General features: G+C 41.7%; 1 protein-coding gene across 1 annotated transcript; it reads left to right on the forward strand.

The window, feature by feature from the left end:
* Positions 1 to 2,299: 2,299 nt before the first annotated feature.
* asap3 (ArfGAP with SH3 domain, ankyrin repeat and PH domain 3) lies at positions 2,300 to 26,240 on the forward strand. The gene is made up of 26 exons (XM_067613359.1): positions 2,300 to 2,700; positions 6,085 to 6,157; positions 8,540 to 8,685; positions 10,172 to 10,246; positions 11,481 to 11,530; positions 12,171 to 12,294; positions 13,240 to 13,325; positions 13,695 to 13,770; positions 14,905 to 14,991; positions 15,337 to 15,446; positions 16,254 to 16,323; positions 16,447 to 16,534; positions 16,868 to 16,916; positions 17,737 to 17,903; positions 18,099 to 18,232; positions 18,411 to 18,502; positions 18,620 to 18,800; positions 19,822 to 19,907; positions 20,027 to 20,142; positions 20,238 to 20,305; positions 21,268 to 21,375; positions 21,517 to 21,739; positions 22,118 to 22,406; positions 22,566 to 22,776; positions 22,946 to 23,077; positions 23,216 to 26,240. Exons 1-26 carry the CDS (start codon positions 2,575 to 2,577, stop codon positions 23,288 to 23,290), a joined length of 3,042 nt encoding a protein of 1,013 aa, XP_067469460.1. The 5' UTR covers positions 2,300 to 2,574; the 3' UTR covers positions 23,291 to 26,240.
* The last annotated feature ends 105 nt before the right edge of the window (positions 26,241 to 26,345 follow it).

Below are 26,345 nucleotides of genomic sequence, written 5' to 3' on the forward strand. Positions count from 1 at the left end.
AGACAAGAAATGGCGTGTATGACAGAAAGTAGAGAGAAAGCTCTGGTTGGTGACAAAAGTAAAGAGTGAAATTACCTCTAGAATTGGCAGAGAATATTTTAATATGGGTAATAACAATGAAAAGGTATTTGGTGTTTAGGAAGGAAACGGGTGGAGACATGGAGGGAAAACATCAAGTGAGTCACTCCAGTTTGCGTATACAGACAATGAAGGTTCAATATCTTTCTCCTTTCCTCTGTGTCATTCCAACTTTGTCTTCCTCCCTGTGCCATGCATCTCTCATCCCCTCCACCATCCCAAACTGTTTTCCTCTGTCAATTCCCTATCCCCCCCCCCAACCCCCCACCCCGTCCCTGTCCTTGCACTTGTGTTCTCCCCTATATTTTAGTGCATCGCCTGAGCAGACCGGTTTGCTCAGTTTTACAATAGGACCCAGGCTGGTAGGGCTGGAAGGCTGGCAGATGCACAAAGGCTCTGCTTCTTTACTAGAGGCCGCAAAGAAACTGAAGGAGGGTATTGTTGGGACAAAGCAAGCCTCTGCATTACATCAGCCCAGACATGCATGCACAAAATGAGTGCATGCAAAATGAGCATGCAGACACACATGTGTATGTTGCACATACAGTATATTACAATAACAGACACCTGCATATATTCATGCAAACTCTTTATATCCATCTGTATCTATTTTTCCCTTTCTCTAACTAAACTCTCACAGAAACACAGACAGGCATTCAGAGGAAACAATGAGTGAATGAGGCTCTGGTAAAATGGGTCAGCAAACCTATTTATTTCCCTCTGCATTGTTTGGAATTTGTCGCGTGTCCTCGCTTTCTTATCAGAGTAGGCGTTTTTCTTAATGATTAATAGGTTGAAGATAGCGTTTTCCAGATTTTCCTCTGGAGATTTCACTGCATATTTTGAATGGCGCACTGCCTTAACTTGTAAGGAAAAACACGAAGGGTATTTGTTTGGTCTCCCAGTAAATTTTCACTTTGTGCTTCCAGAAGAACATGTTTGATAACCACTCCTTAAAGCTTTCACTTTAAAGGTTTCTTGTGTGTGTGTGTGTGTGAAAGTACAACACAAAGATATCACTTGCTGTGCCTGTGCGTTTTGGTGTGCCAGAGTTATTTGCAAGATGAAGAACTGGCGACACAAAAAGGAGTTTGTTCATCTTTGTGAATATAAACACAGCACCACTGTGAGCGTGCACAGTTAAGACACAACATCTATTCTCCACTATTCACTGAGTGACAGTAATAAGTAGTTCCAGAGAACAGATAAAACCCTTTTTACCACACACTGTGTCTATTTTTTTTCCTTGGATTAATATGCTCAAGACAACCTCAAGTTGCATATAGAGCTGGGACTAACTTTCCCTTTATGAAGCTAATGTTGGCAAATGTGTGGTTTTGAGGTGAAACCAAAGGGAGCCACTGTATTTGATGCGGCTTCCGAAAATCACCCATCTGCACTTCATAGTGTATTGAATCACAGCTCTCCCCAAGGCAAAGGTTCAATGATACACCTCTTTTCTTTGAATTGACAGGCTTGACAATGCCAGGCATGCAGGAGATATACTGTATGTTTTTCACTCAACACAAAGTCGTTTTTTTTCCACCTCTCTGATGCGCTCTTTCCTTTTCTTTCACTCTGCCAGATGACTTCAAGAGAAGGTCAGTGGGGAGGGGCTTCAGAAGTCCTCCCTCAACGTCTTTTCATCAGATGAAAAGGAAGAGGAAGCAGATTTGGAGCCTCAGCCAAAAGGATCAAGGTGCAAGCCAAAGTACCCTATGAGGCTTTACACCTTCAAACTCCTGATTAAAGAGCAGTGCACATATAATTTTCTTCTTGAGTTTCACAGCTGCACAGATGTGGTTGAGATGTGATACATGTGTGATATGATGTGTTGTGCTGCATGTTTAAATTGTGCAAAATCTGAGTACTTAACATAAAAAATACTCCTTTTTTACTCATGATATGTCTGGTAAAAGTGCAGGCTGCAGAGTTTTCCTTATATGCCTTAGTGCAATCCTTTCCCTCAGCACCATCACCTCATCCATTGACATTCCTCCCCTTTAGTTAAGTCTGTGAATGAGGCTTTCTGCATATCCATGGCGACCACACTGCAGACTCTCTGGAGTATGCATAGAAATGAGAAGTAAGAATGAAAGAGACGAAGGTAAAGACACACACACACTCTCTCTCTCTCTCTCTCTTCTCTCTCTCCGCAGTGTGCCAGAAAGCACAAACATTCCCACGTGATGATGGAGTTTGCTCCCTCCCTCGCTGGGCGCACAATAGCGCGCTGGCGCACCTCCACGCGCACACATTCGCAGAGTCGAGTCTAAACTCGGTCAGAGCCCAGGTCAGGTTTTAGACAACTTCCCATCTCGAAGACACTGTTTTTTAGGAACCGAAACACTCTGGGGAATACAGTTTTTTTGCAGTTTCCACACAGAGGAGGAGGAGATGACTGCGACCTTTCCTTCAAATGGGAATTAAATGCGCGCGTGAAACTTTTGCTTACTTTTCTCCTCAGTGACTGTCGGACCCGTTTTCGTTCCAAACATGCCGGAGCGAATAAGCATTTCGGACTTTGTGGTCCTGACAAACGAGGATTTGTCTTCGCCAGGGACGTCAAGTTTTCAGTCCAAAATGAGCGACTGTCGGAACACCGTTTCAGTCGTGGAGGAGGTGAGAGAAAGAGAGAAGAGAGGTGGACGGGGCTGTACAGAGAGACACACTCACCTTTTGTCTGTTTACCTGTTCATATTGCCAAACATATGCACGTAGCTCAGACTGAATGATAAGTGATTTACACTCACCAAGCCTACTTTTAGTTGACAGCGTTGGCAGAATCTCTACAGCAGGGCAGGCAGAGTAAAGATGAAACATTTTACAAGTTTTTTCCTTCCTTTTCTTGTTAAGCATAGTTTCCAGGTGAGCACAGCTGTGGCCCTGCTTTTACAACACAGTAATTGAATTCCCACAGTTGCTATCCAAAACTGGCAAATTCCAAAGGGGTAGATGTACAAAAATGCAGGTGTAAGGTTTTTCTTTCAGCACAAATTTACAGTGTGTTCGGGCAACATGCACATGTCTGTGGGTGTGATGATTTTGGGGGTGACCAGGATGCTTTTACTTGCTGTTAGGTCAGGGGATTAAGATTCAGGTACAGGTTGATGGTTCATAAGTGTGTTTGCACCATTTTCATAAACTCTGACACACAAAAGTGGTTATTGGCTTTAGCACTGCTTATCAATTTGTGTGTGTGTGTGGTGGTTGCTGCTGCACTTGTACTGCCTTCAGGAAAGGCTGGATGTTAGCATGCATTGTGATTCAGGCTGGCCTGGTCCGGCTGAAAAGAAAAAAAGGTTACATGAGGTAATGTTGCATGCAGAGAAGTTTACTTGGCCTTGTTTTCCATCTCGTGGAAATCAGATGGGAAACACACATAACACGCACATGCCACGAAGAAATGTAGCCCTTTGACAGAAAAAAAAAAAGATATTGTGTTTGTGAGTAACTGTGCATGCACGGTGTTTGCAAGCATGCCCATGAGGGCCGGTTTATGCATTTTGTCTGTTTGAACTGGCACTTTGGCTCAAGGCCTATTGAAGGTCTTTTTCTCTCACTCTGTGTGTATTTCGCTTTTAGGTTTGTTTGAAATTTGTTCTCCCAAAGCTTCTCGGGCAAAGTAGGAAACACAGGGAGTCTGCAATGAACTCTGCCATAAAACAAATAATCCAAGTGTGCACACAAGGCGATCCTTCCTTGTCCGTCTTCCTTGTGACAAAACATTACGGTTTCACTCTTCCACCGTAGCTCAAGATGGATTTTCTGCATTCAGTTCCAGCTCACATTAGTTTGAATCATCATGGTTTTGCAGTTACAAATTTAGATATTGAGATAAATGAGATATTCAGCATGTGGGAAAAATTATACAGTTTCTGATGCAGTGGTTGCTCTACAGCAATAATTAATTTATATATGTTCATAGTTCGGGTATCCTAATGCTATTAAATGATGGGATCCAATTGATACTTCACCACCTAATGCAGGGAGTTCAATAAAGCATATCAGACATAAAAGGTCTTCAGTCTTTGGACTTTTCAGGCCAGAAACCGTGGCTGCTGAGCATAAATGGAGTAGTGTCCAGGTTTTATAAAGAGACTAGTCTTAGGCAGCTGTCTGATGTATTTATCTTGGGCTAATGTCCTTATTTATGGCCATGACACACTGGAAAATACATAGCTGGAATAGCTGCTCTGGGGAGGGACACGCTGGAATCCTACACATGTGCACACAGACAGACAGACGCGCACACAAATGTAAATCCCTGTATAGATAGATAGATAGATATATAGTTATTATGTTTGGTCTGCTCAGCAGGGACAAGCTTGATTAATAGCTGGGGTAATGTGTGGGCATGATTGTGGTTAATGGTGGCAGGCGGGGAGACAGACACACCATTTAACCATACACACACTCAGTTGCTTGTTACTCCTGATTAGAGACAACGATAAAGGGAGAAAGGCAGGGATAAGGAATGGTTTCATTTTCTATAGCTATAAGCTATAATGGGTTTCATGTCACTCCCAATATTTTTTTTTAGAAACAGATGTTAAGTTTTCTAAATGGTGAACATGTTGACATGGTATGCTGTAGGTTTTCATGCAGTTCAGTGTGTCATCATGCCTGGTTAATGTGGTAAATAAGGATCACATATCAGCTCGTCATGAAATATTAAACTCTGCTGCCAGTAGTTGCACACATGCCCTGACAGCAGGTGTACACAGCCACCCATGCAGGCACAAAAAGACACTGTAGTTTCTCAGCAGACTTTCAGGTGGAGCTCATTACCTTTTCCCAGAATGGGAATGTGTTCCTGTGTTTACGTGTCTGCTTGTTTGACAGTTTGTGTCTCGACTGACGGGTGGATTTGTCAGCCTGTCTGTGCGTCTGTGTGCTGAGATTGATTTCACGAAATTCAACAAACGCAACTTGTTTTGTTGGCCTGCACCGGTTTGTTTCCACTGTGTTTCCAACTTACCAAGCAGAGGAAACTACAGCAGCAGCAGAGGCGGCGGTGGCCAGCAACTCCCATCTCCAGTCTCCATTAAATCACTTTCCCATTCATTGTCTGCAGAATTACAAAACACACACACCACCTTTTAATTTGGGAACTAACACTTAGGGAGTGGACTTGACCAGGAAGGATTGGTGTGTGTAAACAACACCATCTAACAAGGCAGAGTCTCTGTTAAGTCAAGATTACTGGCTCATTAAAACTATTTCTGGTGGCTGTTCCTGACGTAGGTGGGTGCCACATGTCTAGCTCGGTGAAACAAGTGGCCTGTGTGAGGAGAAAAAAACAAGATGTAGTTTCAGACCTTGTTGGTTCAGAAGACATTGATTATACAAATACAATGAAGCCAATTGACTGTCTGCATCTTGTCTCCATCGTGTGTCATGTTTACGTGGCTTCCTTCCTTGCCAGGCTTTCTTCCTGCTCTAAGTCTGGTGTCAATGTAAGACAGTGTTGTTTGAACCTGAAAAGTGACAGTCAGACAGCATCATTCTGAGTTGTACGTGATGGTGCAAGTGATTGTGTTGCTAGCAAGTGCTGACTCACCTGTTCACCTTAGTCACACACCGTGAGAAAATGAAGCTCAGCCATAAGCATAAGTCTCTAACTACTTCCATACTCATCACTCCTTATTATCTCTGGGTGTATAACGCCATTCCAGACAGTGTTGCAAGTCAAGGAACCGGACGGTTGTATGGCAATATTGGATTTACAGGATTTGTGTACTTTGCTTAACCTTTAACCCTTAATTGACTGGAATATTGACGATGGGCACTCCCATCAGATTATTTTATTTGTAAATTGTTTCTCAATTGGATGACCAGAAAATATACAGCACCAGTCAAAAGTTTGGACACACTTTCTCACCCAAGCGAGCGGGAAGGTGTGCATTATAAAAGTATATATTCCCTGATACCAAGAGTTGATTCATTTCAAATTCAATCATGTTTTTTAAACTTTCTTGATTTTTGTCCCACTGTTTTTTGCAGTCTCTGGAGATGGACCACACAACTCTACAGAAAATGAAGAAGATGATCAAAGCTATCCATACTTCTGGACTTAGTAAGTTTCATTATGTAGCAGACTATAGTCTATAGTCTCATGCACACAATACATTACTAGATTAACAAAACAGTCCCAACTCGAGGTCCAGATATTAGCCTTTTCTGGAGCTTTTAGCTTCATAACACGGTTTCCTGAGTGGATGGAGTTTGCTCATTTGTCATGGAGATGGATATGTTGACATGCAAGTTCCGTAGATGTTACGGTTTCATCCAACGCAGTAGGGTTTCTCTTCTGTGTTGACTGTAAGTTAAGCATCAAAGTTCATTGTTGACCTTAAAAAGAAGTTTGACATGAGAGTTTTTGTCAATGGATGAACCATGTGATATAGGACAAAGTTCAAGGAAAAGCTAGTAAATCGAGTGACCTATAGTTGGGATTGTTTTGTCAAGCTATTATCTCCGCGGTTAAACTTTCATGCGTAACACATTACTACATTACAACCTTTGATAACTGATAAGAAGTGAAGAAATGAAGCTTGTAAACTCGGCAGCCAATTTTTTAAATAAAGGTCAGCCTCTGTTATGGCAGGATGAGCTGTTCAGCCCGTAGGGGAGCCGCCACATAATTAATTGCTCAAGCCTGGTTCAGATGACATCATCAAGCTGGTTGTGGGCCGTGATGTTTATAAGTGAGGCCCCTTGTTATGGGACTAGGGTGCGTGGGTAGATGGGTGATTGTGTTTACATTGATACAGCGCGGATGGTTTTGTGTGGTGTGTCTGTATTAAGGTAAATGGTATGTGCGGTTTTGGCAACAACGAGGTGCTCACTTCACAGCGACATGACAGAGCTGTGGTTTCACTTAGTAAATGTTTTGTGACTGTGTGTCATGTCGGTCTACATCACCAAATCCTGCCATCGATCTCCCAGATGTGAACATGCATAAGATGTGAGTGTTCACCTCAAAAATGCGCGGGAGAAACAGAGGCACTGCATAACATATCCTGAAGTTGTTTTTCTGAACTCACTTACAAGCCTGCTTCCCATTTCGAGGCTTCAACTCATAGTTTTGAGTCAAAAATGAGTCAGAGAGCCAGCTGCCCAGAATTAAGCAACCAGATATGGTCAGCAGGAGTATAGTAGTTGGAAAGAAGTGCTCTATGATTATTCCTTCTCCTTCCCTTTTTCTTCCTCTGTATCTAAGTAGAATCATGTGGGGTAGTTCCAGTAATGTGACGATGGGAGCCCCTCCCCTTCGCTCATTATGTTGTTGAACTCCTTAATCAGTCTCTGTGTTAATCACGGATCGACAGTCTGACTCACCACACATACAGACACAGACATACTCCCCCTCCTTCCTCGCACAGGTCTGATGGCCCGTTACTGTGTCACACATGCAAAAACACACACGCACATACATAGCGAGATATTCTCTACTTTCGTCCTCTATTCCCATAAACCACTAAGCACCACTTTTCTGCCAAGATGCTGTGGCTTGTGCTGTGAGTCTGTGTGTGTTCTGGCAGAGGAGTGAAAGAGTTGAGTTGCTCTGCTGGCATCTGGTAGTTAAAGGTCAGCTGTAAAATCATCCTCTGAGCTCCTCTGTGACTCAGCTGTTTGTTGTTTGATAGATGCGTGTATGTTGTTTGTTGCAGTATTATACTTTATTTTAAGGACCATGCAGCCGCAGGGACTCAGTGTTCCTGCTCGCCACTTCATTTCTTTTTTCAATTACTCTCTCTCTTCCATCCTGCAGTTCGTCTACATTCTTTCCTTAAATTCACAATTTCGCTGTCATACAAAATGTTCCACTTTCGCTTCTCAGCCAGTTAGTGCGATTCTTTCTCCCGGCTACGGTCAGTTCACCATTCTGTGTTTGTCTTTTAAGAGTGGAAACTGGCACAGAAAAGATGAACTCGCTTGTGTCTGTTTAGTCTGCTATGGGCACTTCTGCTGATGTTTGGTCCATATGTTCCTTTAAATTCTTGGACCACAACGACTAACAAAATATTCTGTCTTAACCTTCATGTTTTGGTTTCCGAAAGTCGCCTGAGACATTTCCATATGACATTTTATGTAGTTGTGCCCATTTTTGTTGGCACAATGTGTTAACACAGTGTAAATCAATCTGGTGCCAGTTGGAGTTCAGACTCTTTCCGTCAGCCTTTCCACAGAAATTAAGCAGACTGAGAGTCCACTGAGGTCATGACCCTTGGAAAAGTCTTAGAGAAACATGAGTCTCTATATATTTGCCTCTCTCTTGCACCAGGATGGGTGGAAACCAGTACTAATTTATCCCACATGCGTGTCTTGTTAAATACACGCACTGCAATGAGGCAAGTCAGTCTGCCCTTTTTCTGATTTTCTGCACATCTAACTGAAGTCACTTTTTACTGACTGTGTCTCCATTGACTCTGTGTGCATGTGTGTTGTTTTTCAGACCATGCGGAGATCAAGGAGCAGTATCTTGAGGTACTGGAGAACATGGGGAATAGCCACCTGACCCAAGACAACAACGAAGTCTCCACAGGCTTCCTCAACCTGGCTGTTTTCACCAGAGAGGTCACTGCCCTCTTCAAAAATCTGGTGAGAAAAGAGAAGAGTTTGGAGACAAAGGGGATAGGAAAGGGAAAGGAGAAAGGTTTTCTCAAATTAGCTGTCTTAACTATAAAGTTCACCACGCACACACAACCTTGTGAGACACAAGAGAGACTAGATGGAAATAAAAGACAAAACAAAAAGAGGAAAGAGAAGCTGGTCTCTTAACGTTTCTCCAAAACCCCCCAAAATTTCTGAGAAGTAAGAAATAAATCAACTAAATTTAGATAATGTTCATGCCAAACAGCAGCAGGTGGCAAACAACCAAATATGCCTGAATAGGATGTCGGGCGTGTGTTTGTTTATTGGGGCAGTGCGAGAAGTGTGTGTGCAGCCGCGTGCGTGCATGAATGCACGGAGGGAGGGAGTTTTCAACAGCTGCGTGCTCACGCCTTTTGACTCCAAAAGCCGGGGCACTCCGGAACCCTCCCACTGATAGTTTCTATGGCGATGATAATTCATCCCAGACCTCCATGTGTGAGTCAACACACACACCGTCTCGTCTCATACTCCCTCCCTCCAATGTGTCAATCAAAGGCACAGGGGACTACAGGCCTTACAGATGTGAAGAGGAAGTGGGTCCAAAAGGCTAACAGTAGTGTGATTTAAAGAGCTGAACTGCAAAATCAACCAAAGTGTGTCCGTGTGTGTGTGTTTGTGTGTGTGTGTTTGTGTGTGTTTGACTGTGTGCATGCCCCATTGTCTGTGTGTTAATACAGGCATGTGTGCATTGATTCGTGTCCTCTGGACATGTTGACACTTTGGGAGTAGGCATGTCCCAGTGTCCATGTATTATATATTAGTTAACCAAGCTTTATGGATGCCAACTAAAACAAGTCTCCAGGCCTTTGTGTCAATATATCAAGGTCAGCTCAGCAGCCAGCTCACGGAAGTAGTTGTACATTATTTATATCAAGAGCAGGACACAGCTTTGTCATCTACCAGGATCCATGGAAAGACTGCAGGGACAATGGTCAACTAAGACATATGGGGCCATAATTTATGAGCCATGTTGCATGCCTAATTAAAGTTGTTATGTATTTCCTTGGGGGAATTAAATGATAATTATGTATTACTGTAAAGCAAAACCTATTGGAGTTATGCTGCTTGTTTTGTGATTCATTCTCCCCACATCATCTGATCTCTATCCAAACCTCAAATTAATCTCAACTTCCACTTTACTGTGCACAAAACAGTTATAAAAACCATTGCATCATGCTCCCACTTGGATCCAAAAACCTTACTTTGTATTATTAATTATTGTCCAGTGTTTTCTTGACTTGATGACTCACCAGTTCAAAATGACTGAATCACCATGTTTTTATGGTTATGCACACTCATTCCCAGAAATGTAAGTCCATAGGGAGATAAGAGTGTAAAACATATGAGTATGTTTGTATTACAGGAGATGAGGGCCGTCTGTAATGTTATGTGGGGTGTTTTTAACTCTCTGTATTCCTTTTACATGCTTCAGGTGCAAAACCTCAACAACATCATGGCCTTTCCATTGGAAAATGTTCTGAAGTCAGAGCTCCGGGACAGCAGATTAGTGAGTCTAGTTTTCAGTACATATTCATCAAATACTTATAAAACCTTTTGTTGGATTAACTGCTGTACATATGATGATGACTTGTTTTCAGTGTCTTGTTTTAGGACTGAGAGACTACAGTACATCAAATCCACTTTCAAGTTATTTCTGTATTGTCCAGTTTCTAATTGTATAGTTCAGCTTTAATTTATGAACTTGAACAGTAAAGAAACCGACTTTGCGACTCTTTGGCAGAAGTACACCGGTATTTACACACAAGTACATCTTGAGAAATGATTCTTAGTAATATAGATGTGACATCCAAGCAGCCATTGTTCTGCTATAGCCCCATAATTTCAGCAAACTATCTGTAATTTAGCCTGTGGGATGAGGTACAGTATATCCCAGAATTATGACAACATAACCATTTCTGATCTTTTATTATAATATGATATAATATCAAGGTTTTGTCAAGCTATAACATATATAAAGGAACATTTAGTGCAACACCCATGCTAAATCTACTGGTATACGTTTTCCAAAGCCCCACATTTAAATAAACACAATTCAGATGTAATAATACACACAAAAATTCAGGCACTAATTCACTTTCAAACAGGGCCATCTGATGATATCACATACTCAGGATGCTGTGATTTGCAGCCGAGGAAGACGGATGTCTGTGTTTGTAGATGTTGACTTTAATGTCCAAAATGATTGAAATATCACAACGTAAAATCAGTTTCAGGGCGGATTTCCTCTTTAAGCAGATAATGTTTTCTGTCTGTGTTGTAGACACATTTGAGCCCACTAGGATATTGGATAAGATGAGGCTGTTTATGCAGATTAATGAATAAGACTGAGCGACAGTCCGATACCGAGCAGATCAGCCGTGCCCAGTATTTGGCCTTTTGATTTGTCATGGCAACAGACCAGTGAGTAATAACAGACTAATGCTTCTGTAAGCTCCTGTCACTGCCCTGTCTTTTAAAACAGCTGATTCGACAGGTGAACATTGCTGTAACTGCTTCTGAAATCCTGTTTGACCAGATAGCAGACTAGTTAGCATGATGTGAGTAATCATGTTACTCTGCAATAACTGTCTGGTTCCAGTTAATACCTATTACCTAAGGAAAAATACTAGTAAAATACTACATCAACTGACTGTTTGATGACTATTAACCTTTTTGATGTTATTTTATTAATCATGATCTCTTCTCTTCTCCTGCTTTCTCTCCTTTTCTCTTCTCAACAGGAGCTTAAGAAACAGATGGAGAAGAGTTGGAAGGAGTATGATATAAAAATGTAATTAACCATATTGTTACACTTATTTGTGCATCACCCCCTCCAGTCACATGGCTTTATAGTGTGTTACTATAATCCAGCTCTTCATTTACAAACCTCAATTGCTTTCATGAGAGATGAAAATCCTGAAACAGATGTGATTGCTTTAGGAGAATCGCACCACACATTTACAGCTCTTGCTAGTCTTACTGGGTCACAGAAGTTAGTGTAACAGCAGCGGTTAATAGGATAATAGTTCATTCCCCATGGCCATACTCTATTACATCGCTATGAAATAAAACTGAGGTGCTTGCACTTTGCACACATCAGTTGATCTCATTCTGACAGTGGTTTAATGTGTTTTATAATGTTGCAAGGAGATTTCAGCTCTGCCATATTTTATTTCTTTTATCCAACTTCCTTCCACACTCCTGCTGTATAAACATTGTGAATGAGTTAGTGGGGAAAAAAGTTTGTGGCAGGAAGAAACCGAGCAACACTCACTTAAAATGCTCAAATAGTTAATCATTACAGCGAGAGTTACAAGTTAAAAAATCTGATTCACTTTGTAAAAATGAACGCATATGTATGGTTGAAAAAGTCCTTCATCCTTTTTTTTCTCTCTCTCTTTCTGTCTTTCCTTCTTTCCATCCCCCATTAGAGGGAAGCTGGAGAAGGAGAGGAAGGAGAAGACCAGGCAGCTGGGGCTGATCAGGACAGAGGGATCAGATGGAGGGGAGGACATGGAGAGAGAGAGACGGACCTTTCAGCTGCAAATGTGTGAGGTGGGGGATTTGTGCCAGTCAAAATACCAGACCCAGACACCTTTCACATACCTGAGGTGGGCTTGATTTAGTTCATACGGGTGGTCTGCCTTGTAGATTCCATATTCCATCCATGGTCGACTGGATGGTCGGGGCTGATCCCTTTTGTGTCTGCCCAGGAGTTACTTTAATGAAAAAACATGTTTCAGAAATTCAAACCAATTGGCTGAGTCTTGCAGGGTTATAGCAGAGCTGGGTCATATACATTAGAAAGTGCAGTTCAAAGGAGGATGAAACTGTTTTATGACCCACACCTGAAAGATGAATTTCTTGTGAAATGCACCGGCAGTGCTGTTATACACACAGGTGGCGTAATCTCAGCTGAGTAACTAATTCACATACAGTTGGAGAAAACCCTGAGAAAAAGGGTCTAATCCTGACTGAGACCAGCTGTTGAGATGAAGAGGAGAAGCAGGGAAAATGGAATTTCCACTTGTAAGCTGCTCCACCCCTCCGTCTTTCTGTCTTATTCTCACCCCCTGCATACACACAAACACTCAGAGACACACACACACATACACGCACACAAATATACACAGAGCAAAAACACTTCTCCATGCTTCAGCTACACAAAGACAGATGGATAGAGACTTGGGTTTTATGGAGCAAAGACAATGCAGTCATTCCTTCCACATAACTCAAAACCTCATAGGATAGAAATTATTCACAATAAGGCGACCACTATGTGTGTGTTCATATTCAAATTTTTTGAATGATTACTCTTTCCAGTTTCCTTCTACAAGGTTCATTGACTGGCTAGAGTGTTGAAATAAGGCACATGACCTTTGAAACAATGTGGAAGAGTGTCCTAGAAAGCAAACAGCCACATACTACAAAACACGCTCAAATCAGGATATTAAAGATGTGTAGTTTGATGTTTTTAACCCTCTGTGTTTATGCTTTCAGTATCTTTTGAAGATCCAGGAGCTGAAGGTGCGTCAGGGCCCTGATCTTCTCCAGAGCCTCATCAAATATTTCCAGGCCCAGCTCAGGTTAGTCTCAGCCAACATCACCTTACATTTTTTGGCTTGTTGCCAAGGGTGTGAAATCAGAACAAGGAAAAACAGTCGTATATGCAGTTTTGACTTCTCCCTGGCCTAAAAAGCATATGGATTTGATTGTACCTCATGGTTTTAGCAATGGACTTTGTATAATAGTTGAGGTTCTTTGGTTTTTACTTCCTTTTGCAAACTATTATTACCATTGTTAACCATTTACCAATTTTAATCATACCAAAGGTTTTATGTGGTAGCAGAGCTGCTTATACAGCTTCAGCATGTGATGTTTTGCTTGGTGCAAACGAGGATGTTTGGACTGAAGTACCATCATGACTCAGCATTTGTTCTTTTTTCTCATCTCAGTTTCTTTCAGGATGGCTTAAAAGCTGCAGAGAATCTCGCTCCCTTCATCGAGAAGCTTGCTGCCTCTGTTCACACGGTAAACACAGAAACTGCTGCTGGTTTGTCTGCTTGTATTAGATGCAGTCATTGTTTATAGGGCTAAATGTAAGTCATTTTATGTCTTGAAATGGTAATGTTATTATCCAGCTTTTTAATTAATTCAGTGGAGTATTTGTCATGATAAGGAGATCAAGGGGTTCAAGGGTTTGTTCTTGCTGCTGTTGTCGTGATTGACTCAGCCTGTTGTTTTCTTAAAACAGACGCACACATGCATGTACATATTGATGTTATCAATCCACCCACACACATTTTACCACAGTTTTCCTTATTTGTCACTCTTTGCTCAGTCACAACAATAGGTAAAACTTTGTCCAAGAAGGCACTTACAGTAAAGCTTTGGCTGTAAATCACATGGTGTTTTAGTGCCTCGTATAGCACTATTTCAATGTTCCTTTTTTTAACAACAACCAAAACCTAAGCCTCTCTCCCTCTCTGGAACAACCCTCACCCCCTCCCCAACTGAACCCACAGGCAGAGACTGTTATTGGAGTCTTTTCCCATAAATGCCTCCCCTATGTCCAAAAGATGAAACTGAAAGGATCTCTCATTTTCATTTTTTCCCTAGTGCACACCTCTTTCTCCAACCACTCAGACTGGTTTCCAGTCTGCACAGATTTTGCCTTTTTCCTTTCTGGATAGAGCACTGGAAACAGGCTGTTAACTGTGATGTTGGGAACGTTAGAGGTTTTTCTGGTTCTGCATGGGCAGACCAGATACTTGCTCAGACATGCCAGACCTCAGCCTCAAGAATGGAGGCAATATCTGTGTTATGGTTCCCATGAAAAATGCTGAAATATTTCAGTTTAACTGATGTATTTTAATACAAAAAAGCACAACCTCCTAGGACTACACACCCCAGTTCTGAGCTCTGTTCTGCATTACTTAGACCACTACACAAAGCTCTGAAGTATTGTCATTCCACACCCAATTCTAGGAAACAAACCAAGAAAAGAGTGCATATGATATAATAAACATGAGAGAAAACAAAAACATTCTGTTCTTCCAACGAATTATGTTTTATTACTGAATAAACAGATTTTTATGGTGTGTGTGTGTGTGTATGTGTGTATGTGTGTGTGTGTGTGTGTGTGTGTGTGTGTGTGTGTTGTAGGTGCGCCTGGACCAGGACGAGGAAGTGAAACAACTCACTCAGTTGAGGGATTCTCTTAGATTGCTTCTGCAAGTGGAGGGGAAAGAGGTACTCTTAGTCGTAATGCACCATTATAACCTTTTTATATACTGTATACATTACCAGTCACAAGTTTGGACACACTTTCTCATTCAAATGAATGGGAAGTTGTGTCGAAACTATCGACTAGTACTGTAAAAGTACCAGAAGTTCCTCAGTTATACTGCAAGAAAATAGAGACAAAACCTGTGTTGCCCTAAAAAGTCTAGGATATTTGCTTTAAGTGCTATTTGATACCATCAGATTACTTTTGTCTTTGCTTTAAATCCTCATCATCTGCGGAGTAGTCTGCAGAGAATGAGGCCTGGCTTCAAACCTTTGAAGTGAAGACCTAAATCTCTGTCTGTATCCCAGGAGTACCTGAACAGGAAGAACTCTGGCAACGGGTATAGTATCCACCAACCACAGGGCAACAAGAAGTACGGGACAGAAAAATCTGGCTTCCTGCTCAAGAAGAGTGATGGGTATGTAAAAGCATTAGTTACAGTGTTCAGGTGTCATGTTACAAGCAGTTATAACACAAAATAGTAGCAAAACTTAAAATACATAGAGTAAAACAGTATTTAAATGTGTACTTTTCATGCTGCTTAATAGTTGTCAGAACAACATGCATTTTAACATCAAAATGAACAGAACTTGAGGGGCTTAGTTGTTCATATTTAAATAAATTGCAACATTTTCAAAGTGATGAACACTGCTCATTACTATTATTGAAGACAGCAGCTTTTAGAGCTGGTTGAAGATTGAGCAAGTAAGGCATGAAGAGAGCAGGGCAGGGGAACTCAAACTTTATCTACCCCAGCTGGTCTTCATTATTGTGAGATGAAGATTCAAGCAGGGGCCCCTCCTGTGGAACTTATTGGCAGACTGGCTTACGGAGCGGATCCAACTTTTGCGTCATGCACACACACACACACACACACACACACACACACACACACACACACACACACACACACACACACACACATTGATCTAGATTACAGTGTGATAAGGAGAGGGGATGTGGTTCAGTAGGGCGAATGGGAGACAGGAGGAGAGTAAACTTCCCTGAGGCCAGTGACACGAAGCAGAACAGCCATTTTACTTGATTCAGTCAAGATAATGAAAACAAGAATGGAGCACTGTGAATAAGCTGGGCCAGCACAGTGTGTAGTACCATTACTGAATCCAAGGGTACATCACTTATTGTACTGCAAAGAAATGATCACGGTCAGCATAGTTTTATAAGTAGTAATAATGTGGTTGAAATCTATATTTTTATCCTGCAGGATCAGAAAGGTGTGGCAGAAGAGGAAATGTGGAGTCAAATTTGGCTGCCTGACTATCTCCCACAGTACGGTGAGGACTAATTATCGACACTGTCCTCTCAAGACGATACATGAGATCAAAGTGCATTTGTCAAGTGAATTTTGCCAAGATTCTTCAATACATACTGACATGAGCGTGTGTGTTTGTCTTCAGATCAATCGACCGCCAGCCAAATTGAACCTCCTGACCTGTCAGGTGCGGCCAGACCCAGAGGACAGGAGGACCTTTGACCTGGTCACTCGTAGGTTCATTCCTAACTTTTGACCCTTACACTTTACCCTCAACTTATCATCATTAAAAGATTCCTGAAGAGTCATCTGCAGTGCAGCTGTGTGCCTATTTGGTGCTCACATTAATAGAAATTGGGATCAGACACATTTCACTTTGAGATGAAAGCCAAAAATTCCTCATGATTAATTGAAACTGTTGTGACGTGAGACAGAGGCGATTATTTTGCTTCATGCTTGTTTCATACCATCACTAGTCATGCTACAGTTATTTCAACTCTCCCCTGTTTATTTAATTTTTCAAGATCCAGCAACAGTATCTCATGACTATTTCTCTTTCTCCACAGATAATCGGACATACCATTTTCAGGCAGAAGACGAGCAAGAATGTATGATGTAAGCATTGAAACTACTGTAGGTTGCACATCAGCTTTATTTACTTCCTTATCTCTTATATTTTCACACTGTGTAAGAAAGAAATGCAGCTGCATAACGATCAGTTAGGAACAGCTAAGACTGCATTCAGAAAGAAGAGAGGGGTTGCAACACTGGTAATTAAGTAGAAAGACTAAGATTGTTTAGTAAAATGGAGGAGTATATGATCGGATGATGTGTGCAGTGATGAACAAGCAGGGTTGACAAAGGACAGAAGGGGAGAAAAACCGAAAGATGCTAGAAGAAAAAGTTGTCCTCTAGGAGACCCCTGGTCCAGCTGGTGCTGGGTGGGACTTCTCTCTAGCCACAGACAGCAAGCAAGAGAACTTTTTGTGTTGTGATGTGGGGATGGAGGGGAGTGCATGTGGGGTTTTTCTGTCCCGTGCCCTTCCCTTGTGTGTGGGCCTCCTGGCTGACTCTTTGATGTGATGTGCTGTGTGAGTTTAGGGACAGATGGAACTGGAAATAGTTTGTCCGGAAAAGTACCGGGGCTTCAGAAATGAAAGACATGAGCTTCAGTATGAGTCTCGGTGGTGAAAACACATGAAGCTGAGAAAGTGAGAATGATGATGAATTATGACTACACAACTGAGCAAAAAAACACATGGAAACCACATGGTGGACTACTTTTGATCTGCAAAGGGAAAAACCAAAATGATCGATCCCCTGGTTTCCCCAGGTGCCACAACTTTTCTGTGGCTTCCCCCCTCCAAAAGAACCATTACCAAATGTGAAAATTTGGAAAACAAATAACTTTTATGTATGTGTGCTTCCTCTTCAGCTGGGTGTCGGTACTGCAGAACAGTAAGGAGGAGGCCCTGAACACAGCCTTAGGAGGAGATCAGCTCCACCTCCAGGACAGTGGGCTCCAGGAACTTTCCCGAGCCATCATCGCTGAGCTGCGACACATGCCGGGCAATGAGGCCTGCGCTGACTGCGGAGCTCCAGGTCAGCCAATTGATGATTATTTTAGAATAAAATATGGAAATATATCACAAGATGAACATTTTCTAACCTGTAATATATTTCTTTATTAGTGTGAATTGATTCATGACAACAACATTTATCAATTTAAGCTGTGTTTTTCAAGAGGTATGTGTTTCTAACAGTCTGTTGACTTTTTTTTTGCTTTGTTTATCTTAGATCCAACATGGCTGTCAACAAATCTTGGCATCCTGACTTGTATAGAGTGCTCAGGGATCCACAGAGAGCTGGGTGTCCACTACTCCAGGATCCAGTCCCTCACTTTGGACTTACTGAGCACCTCTGAACTATTGGTACTAAATGCACACATACAAACACACTGTACACACACAAACACACACAAAAACAGACACACAGGGTTGGTGGATTCTTAAAAGTCAGGATTGCCTAATTACAGAACTTATGTAACTGTCTGCCTTTCATTGAAATGTCTTCATATCACATATTTGTGGCTGTGTTTGTGTGTCACAGTTGGCTGTCAGTATTGGGAACACCCGATTCAATGACATCATGGAGGCGGGCCTTCCAAATGACAATGTCAAACCATTGCCACAAAGTGACATGTGAGTCTTTTAAATCATCAATTTCATTGTTCAAAAGGTATTAACATTTCTTGACAACAAAGTGATTTTTATATTTATTGTATTTTTTTCATTCAAACATGTTTCCTTAACAACCAGGAATGCCAGAAAGGAGTACATTGTGGCAAAGTACGCTGAGCGTCGGTACGTCCTGCGTAGAGAGGAAGCTGATCCTGGCCGGCTGTATGACACCGTGAGGAGTCGAGACCTCACTTCTCTTCTGCAGCTCTACGCTGAGGGAGCAGACCTGGCGAAACCGCTCACTCTACCTGTTGAACAGGTGAAGATACAGTAATTTACAGCTGCATGTAGATTCACACACAGCCATTTCATCCTGAACTGTGTCCTGTCAGGGTGTATGAGTGTGAATGAATGGGTGTAATAAACCCCTTTCATTTTGTGACAAATTAGCTGTCCACCTGGCTTGTTTAACAGCGACACATGCATTTACGAGATGTTTCAAAAAGCTTCAAACTTGTTCCTATCACTTAAAAATAATGGCTGAAATGGCAAAAAATAGTAACAAATCCTCCCAAGTGTTAAAAAAATGTCACGACATACTGTATACGTAGGAGGTGCGTGCATAGTTACAGTATGTGAAGTATGTGTTAATTGCCCTCTTGTGTGCATGGTTCATGTGGGTGGGTAGTCGGAGGCCCTCCCATCTCTTTGGCCTCTAATCCAGTCTTTCTCTCTCCTTATCCTCTCATTTAGTTTCCCCCGCCTCTGCTGTCTCTTAAAGTCTCCTCAGCTCATCCTCTCATCTTTTATCACGTTCTACCCTCCTGTCACACACTTCCTGCTCAGCATAAGCAGCTTGTGTGCGTAATACAGCCGACATCAGCGTGCGAGTGTGTGTATATATACGTGTGTGTGTGTTTGTTTGTGTTGGTCGGCCCTCGTTTATTATTGCAGCTTTTAGGTCAGAGCTCACGTCTCTTGAGAGCAAGTGAGACAAGCTCATTGAATTATGCGTGCACTACTCTGCCTTTCTTCTGATTGTTTTCCTTTCTTCTTCTTGTTTTGCATTTCAACAAAGAATGGTTAAAGTTGTAGGGATGTTCACACAATACAGATGAGTTTTGCACAAGAAACCTGTGACATAAGTTTCACTGTAGTCTTACACTGGTATTCTAGTAACATGTCCTTAGGCTTAGATACAACGTTCAGACACTTTAGTCCAGTGACTGACAGTAAACTATATGGATTCTAAAGGCAACAATGTTTTGCACAGATGGGATATCTCTTGAGGGTGAACAGTTTGGCCTTACTTATATTCTTTATTTTTATCCCTGTTTAAGGGGATCAAAGAGACAGCTCTCCATCTCGCTGTGCGTCTTGAAGAAAGAAGCTCTCTTGCGCTAGTGGATTTCCTCTGCCAGAACAGGTCAGACACTAACAAGTTGTCAAGTATAATCCATACCTCATTTGATAGACTTGTGTTGGAAGTTGCTTGTTCTCCTTTAGTAAAGTTTGACATCGTCTGTCTGTATGTTCATTCTACAGCAACTGTCTGGAGAAGAGAACAGCAGAAGGAAACACGGCTCTCCACTATAGTGTCCTTCATCACAAGCCTGAATCTCTAAAGTTACTGCTAAAAGCAAAGGCAGCCCTACACACAGGTACCTTTTTAACCTTTAACCATTTACTCAATTTCTCTTTCAACCGCTGCAATCAGTAATTAATTAAACTTCTTATTCTTTCACATTTCCTATAGTGAACTCATCAGGAGAGACAGCTCTCGACATCGCCAGGAGGCTGCAGCACACGCAGTGTGTTGAGCTGGTGAGAACTTCACTTTCCCTCTTTTAATTCAACTTTTTAAACATTTTAATTCATACATACAAAGAACACACACAGCCAGGAAGTAAGTTCAGCTAAGGAATCAAGTTGCAACATTAAAATACCCACCACAAAGTCAATTCAAAAACAAAGCAGGACAGCTTCCATAGCTGGAAATATTACCTTAAAACAACTCCCTGTGCAGCAAAGCTTGGCTAAGGACTCACTCCCAGAGCAAGGAATCCTATTCTCATCAGGTCCCAGAGTGTATCATTTATAAACTGGTTTTATTTTCTTACCGGCCATCTGCTCTCCTGAAGCCGACCTGTCTTGTGTAATATCCTGTTTTATTGTGCACAGTGTTGTTTTATAGTCTTGGTGTGTAGAAACTGAAAAAGGTTACACAAGTAAGCTGCTTTAAAATGTACCCTCTTCCTAAAAGACTAAATTAATTTATTTTTTTCTTGAGGTGACTGTTTATCCAAAAACTGCATTTATATCTTCCAGTGGTTTAATTTAACCATCTCTGAAAATTGATTTTCATTTTCACTTTTTGAAACTTCCCCTAATTTAAAAATTGTCATCTGCTTAACCCATGGCACATTTATGTGACCCAAGTGATTTCCCTAAAATTGCTTAGTTGACCATAATATACACTTTCCATTGTCTCATTGTGTTGACCTCAAAAGCTCTGCCAGCTAATAAAGAAACAATAAAATATTTGTACTTCCTTCAGCCTCAAACCAAAAAACTGCAACCCAAGAACAGCCTACAAGCAGAAATAAAACAAGCAAACTGCAATTAAACCAGCAAAACTGTGGGGGTAGTTAGTTTGAAGCTCATCAAAAAGTACACAGTTACTTCACCATAGTTGATCCTGACTATCATGTGTGTAGTACTGAATAAGTGTAATGTGTGGATAAGAGTATTCTGAGTGTTTGTGTGTGTGTGTGTGTGTGTTTTAGTTGGAGCTGGCCCAGAATGGGAAGTTCAACTCTCAGATCCACGTGGAGTTCATGTGGGAGACTCAGTCTCAGGAGTTCTATGACAGTGAGGATGACCTGGATGAGAAGGTAAACATCACACCCACCCAGCTTATCTCATTACTGACTTTATCTCTCATCCAAAAAAGCCTGTAGATAATTTGGAGAAGTATATTATAGGGGTTTTCCAAGCTAGAAATTAACTTTGTGCTTCCTCCCACTCTCTTCCAGGTGAGCCCATTACCTAAAAACCGGTCCCCTCTGTCCTCAAATGGAGGTGGTGGAGCTTCTTTCGCCCGCTGGAGTGTGGCTAATTGTGCGAACGGTAATGCCGGTAGCAGGCCTTGTCAGACATATGAAAACCTAGACTTCCTCTACAGAAATCCTCCGGCCAACAGCGCCCCCGCTGGAGCATCAATGCCACCACCACTGCCTGCTAAATCCATACAAAGAGGTAAGCTGGATCTGAATTATTAAAACCTTCTATCCTTACCAGTCCTCCTTTATCTCAGTTAAACCTTTATTCATCACAACTGTAAACAACAGTTAAAAAAGCAATTAAAAGCAAGTAAAAGAAATCAGATATCAACAACAGGTATTTAAGTGAGTGTTGTATCATATATTCATGGTACAATTTGCATAAAAAGGTTGGAGGAAGTGGAATTAAAATCGAGTTAAGAAAATGTATGGTGCCAGTTTAAATAAAAGATTTAAAGCTTAACGCTAAGCTCTGTATCACACTTGTTTTAGAATAACTGGGTGACTCAAACAAAACTACAAATATACAGTGCTGCTTTTGTTCTACTCTTTCACTTCTGTTTTCCCTCTACAGGTCGCTCAGACCCCCAGATCTCGGTCACAACACAGGAAGGCAACCCCCATCCAAGACGCAGCTCTAACCCGGCCTCCCACTCCTCCAGTCCCCAGACACAGGCCAGACACAGCCCTCCTTCACCCAACACAGAGAACCAAGGCCAAGGTGGAAGACCTCCTAGGTCTCCCCACGGACAGGGAGGTCTGCTGAGGGGACAGAGGCAGACCTGGGAGGTTCAACCTGGTGCTAGCTCTGCATCTCAAAGCGTCACGCCAACATCCTCTCAGAGCCACATAGGGCCTGTCAGGTAAGTCAGCACAGCCATGGTTTGTGTACACATTTCTGTTAAAAACCATCCTTAAGACAAGCTTTATTAACACACAGATTAAAGAATTTATCCAGCTCATCCCAGTTTTGATCAGTATTAACAACTGTACTTTCATGTGACTTCTGCAACCTTTTGCAGTTCAGAGAAGACCACATCATACCGTCGGACCAGCAGTGGAGGAGGCAGCCAGGGAAAGTGTGGTGTGTTGTCTCCCAGCTGTGTGGGCAGCCAGGAGGAGCTGTACTGCAGTCTGGTGGGGAATAGTCTGGGTCTCGCCCCAACTCCCGCTGCAGCCCCGTCATCCTCACCTGCTGTGACATGTGCCCCACGACCTCGCAGGAACGCCATGGTACAACCACACAGAAACATCTTTCTATTGTGTTCAGTCCTCCATGTCTTCAATTTGAGAGTACTGGGTTTTTTTTTCTCTGGGGATTCAGAGAAAATCTTGTGAGATTTCACAGTCAGTATAAATTTGCTGGTGGCACACTGAGAAATATATTACATGTCTCCTCCAGGTTTCTGGCAGTAGGCCTCATCAGAAGCGTGTCAAGGCTTTGGTAGACTGCAGAGCCGTCAGCTCTGAACAGCTTGCCTTTTTCAAAGATGAGATCATTGTGGTCACAGCCACTAATGACTCCCACTGGTGGGTAAGTGCAACTACAATTTCAGTACAGTACCTTGTTCATTGCTCTTTCTGTCACACTGTGACAGTAACTTACTCCACAGTAACTTGCATTGTGAAATATATAACATCAACTTTTCATATTTGTTTTTTATCCTAACAGGTTGGTCACATAGAGGGGGACCCATCCAGGGGTGGGACCTTTCCTGTCAACTATGTACACAAACTGACAGACTGAGGAAACATGGAAATATGAAGGTACTGTGTGGTATCGTACTAGAGGAACTTAACCAGCATGGGATGCTTCCTGGAACCTTATTATCATCATCACAAAGCAGATTTTATCTACAGGAGAGAACCATTCTGTTCTCCTGGATCTAACTTGGATTTACTCGAACTTGGACTGATATTTTGAGCAAATTCAGAATACTTCCACGAGGATATACCAGCCATGGAAACATGAGGATATAAATGACACTGTTTTAGGGATTTATACCCTTTAATATTTTCTCATCCTGGAAACCAACAAGGGAGCGGAAGGCTTGGACAGCTCCATAAAGCCTTTTACTCCAAGGACAGTACTTCCCTTGTTGATATATCCTTGGTTTTCTATCTGCAACATGTTTCTCCAGTTGTCTAAACCTTGAATCACTATTAATAAGTACAAATGTATTTGTGGTTGGGGTAGAAACTGCTCTCATGTCAACTTGACCATTAATCACACATTTGTATTGCAGATTTTTTTATGTAGGATCTGTGCTTAGAGGCAAAACGTACCTGCAGGGCAAAACCCTTTGAGGCACTTTAAACTCATTCAGAAGAAATCTTCTGAAGAGTTGGCAGAACTGTAAATGTGTGCAAAGCCAGCTGCTGTATAAAGATATAGCTGCTTTTTGTTCCGAATGGAAACTGGCTAGTCGTATAACTCACAGTATACTGAGACTTGGATGCAAGATTCAAACCAGCCCAGTGTCTATTACTGCCTGCCATGGGACTCTGAAAAGTGGCTTTGTGCCTGCCAGTCTGTCTCCTACAAAAACGCCAGGCGTCTGGGCAGCCCAGGATCCAGATCTGAAACTTTAGCTCAGCCATCTTGATTCTGGGCACAACTCTCTGACTCCAAGGTTAGGGGAGGATCCAGTTTCTCCTGGCTCCAGGAAAATGTCTCTAGAGAACCTGGAATAACGACATTGTGTTAGGAAAAAAAAAAAGAGACTCTCTGTTCTACCAGGAAATGGCACTGAAAGAGGGCTTGTTAGTAACAGCACCCCACTGCAGTAATTTGTTCAGTGAACACACACTTACTATAGGCACGTGTCTGTCACATCAGATACACACAAGCGCACTTGCACTTATTGTACACAAAGAGTAACTGCCAGGATTTAGGAACCTTAAGGGAAGAAAGGGGAGTTGGGGTATGACTGCTCCTTTTTTATACTAGTAACAAATACCCAAATGTAACACATTTCACAGCAATTACACACAATTTGTTGTACATAATTGTCTAAAAATTTCCACTGATGTATATATCTCCTGCTTTCTCATCTGTTCTGCATTTTAAAAGATTGTATTATTACAGATAGTGTTACCAGATGTTGTTAACTTGATGTCATGTCTCTTTTTTTCTGTATTATTAGCAGTTTGAATGGCTGTCAGAGGGTGAAAACACTCACTGTATACAGCAAAGATCCTGTCTCATTAAACTGAGAACAAACACTGATGTGACAGTGATGAGTAAAGGAGGGCAGGCAGCAGGTGTTCTCTTCCTTTAAATCATTCCTGAGCTTAAACAGACTAGTCTGTTTGCTTGCCAGTTTCTGCTGATATGTCTCGTTACCGTGTTGACGAATAAGCAAACAAAGCCCGAGACAGGTGTGTCATCAGATGAACATGAGGCAGTAGATGTAATTACTGTAAGTAGAAAATCTGTCAAATGATGTAATCAATAGCAAATTAGCTCATTTAGTGAGTATGTAACATACAAATTTAACATGTCTAATAAAGGAGCATACAGTTTTAAAGTGTAAATTAGGTGATATCTTTCTGCACCTGGCATCATTAGAGCCAAAAAACGTATTGTTGCTGGCTTAAAGCCAGAGAGCTGATACAGACCAAAGGTACTGAGTGTTTTATGTTCAATGCAAGCACACATTGCTTCAATAATTTAGTTAGTGTGGCACTGGGCATGCACAAAACCTACTTCCTAGTAATGTGTATTATGTAACTCAGTGTAACAGGGGTTTTGCAGCCATTACTACCTTCTGCACACTTATACAAATTCTCACTTTTGGACAGCAAAAAATGGATCAAAATTTAGCTGGATTTTTCAAAATACTGCCATGAAAGTAATGTAATTGTGTGTAAAGTACACGCAAGCATGCCTAGCATTGGATATCCAAGTATTATAATTCAAATTCCATGGATTCAAACTCATTTATTAGTTTTAATTACAGACAAATAAAATGTAAGACTGTCTCATTTTCTTCTTTCAAAAGAAAGGTAAGACTGTAAGACCTGTAAGACTATTTCAAAATGTGGGAGCTTTAGCAGGGCGTTCCTGAAAAAACAGCTTTACTCTCAGCCAGACCACCCAGAGTAAATAAAGATTAAAATGCTCTGGTATTGAATTTAACAATTGGTGCCCATATAATTACATTTTGACAGTTGCATTTGCACCTCTCCCGGTCATTTCTGATGTCCTCCCATCTTTTTCCTTCTCATACCCATTATACCTCCCTAAAACTATCTCTCCATTCATCTTTCTTGGCAGTTTTCCCTGCAGCTCTTCGTCCCTCCAGCCTCATTTTGTCTCCATCCGGATGTTACTTAGCCCTGACCCTGTGTCCCAGAGCCACGATGATGAAATTCCAACCTGTCACTTACATAACAGTCCACCTCACTAACAGCCAGGATAATGATGCTGCTATTCTCTCCTGCCATCAGAGTAGCCCATACACACACCCATATGACCTCATCGGCCTGCCTGTGTGTACTAATGTATACAATGTGAAAAGCACTCTCTGTAAAATGTTACCCCCAACACATACTGTATAGTAAATGTATTCACTAATGCTCTTATCCATTATGTGTTTATGCCTGCACACACACTATAACACAAATATAATTTAATGTAATGTACACACTTTGGAATATAGTAGTAATCCATTAAATGCAGAGTAAACCCTTTACTAATCTCTGGTTTTATATGGATTCCGGGTGGAGGAGAAGTGTTGCTTTGGTCCGTTATTAGCATTTTTTTTGCGTGGAAGTATGTCGAGTATGTATGCATGACC

The sequence above is a fragment of the Thunnus thynnus genome, chromosome 16 (genome assembly GCF_963924715.1).
Source record: "Thunnus thynnus chromosome 16, fThuThy2.1, whole genome shotgun sequence".
In the NCBI taxonomy this organism is placed as follows: domain Eukaryota; kingdom Metazoa; phylum Chordata; class Actinopteri; order Scombriformes; family Scombridae; genus Thunnus; species Thunnus thynnus.

Bases quoted from the DNA above. Each gene is read 5' to 3' on its own strand.
- asap3 (XM_067613359.1), top strand. From the start codon at position 2,575: ATGCCGGAGCGAATAAGCATTTCGGACTTTGTGGTCCTGACAAACGAG. The intron at 22,407-22,565 runs GTAAGTCAGCAC...AACCTTTTGCAG, and splicing joins AGCCACATAGGGCCTGTCAG to TTCAGAGAAGACCACATCAT. The intron at 23,078-23,215 runs GTAAGTGCAACT...TTATCCTAACAG, and splicing joins CTAATGACTCCCACTGGTGG to GTTGGTCACATAGAGGGGGA.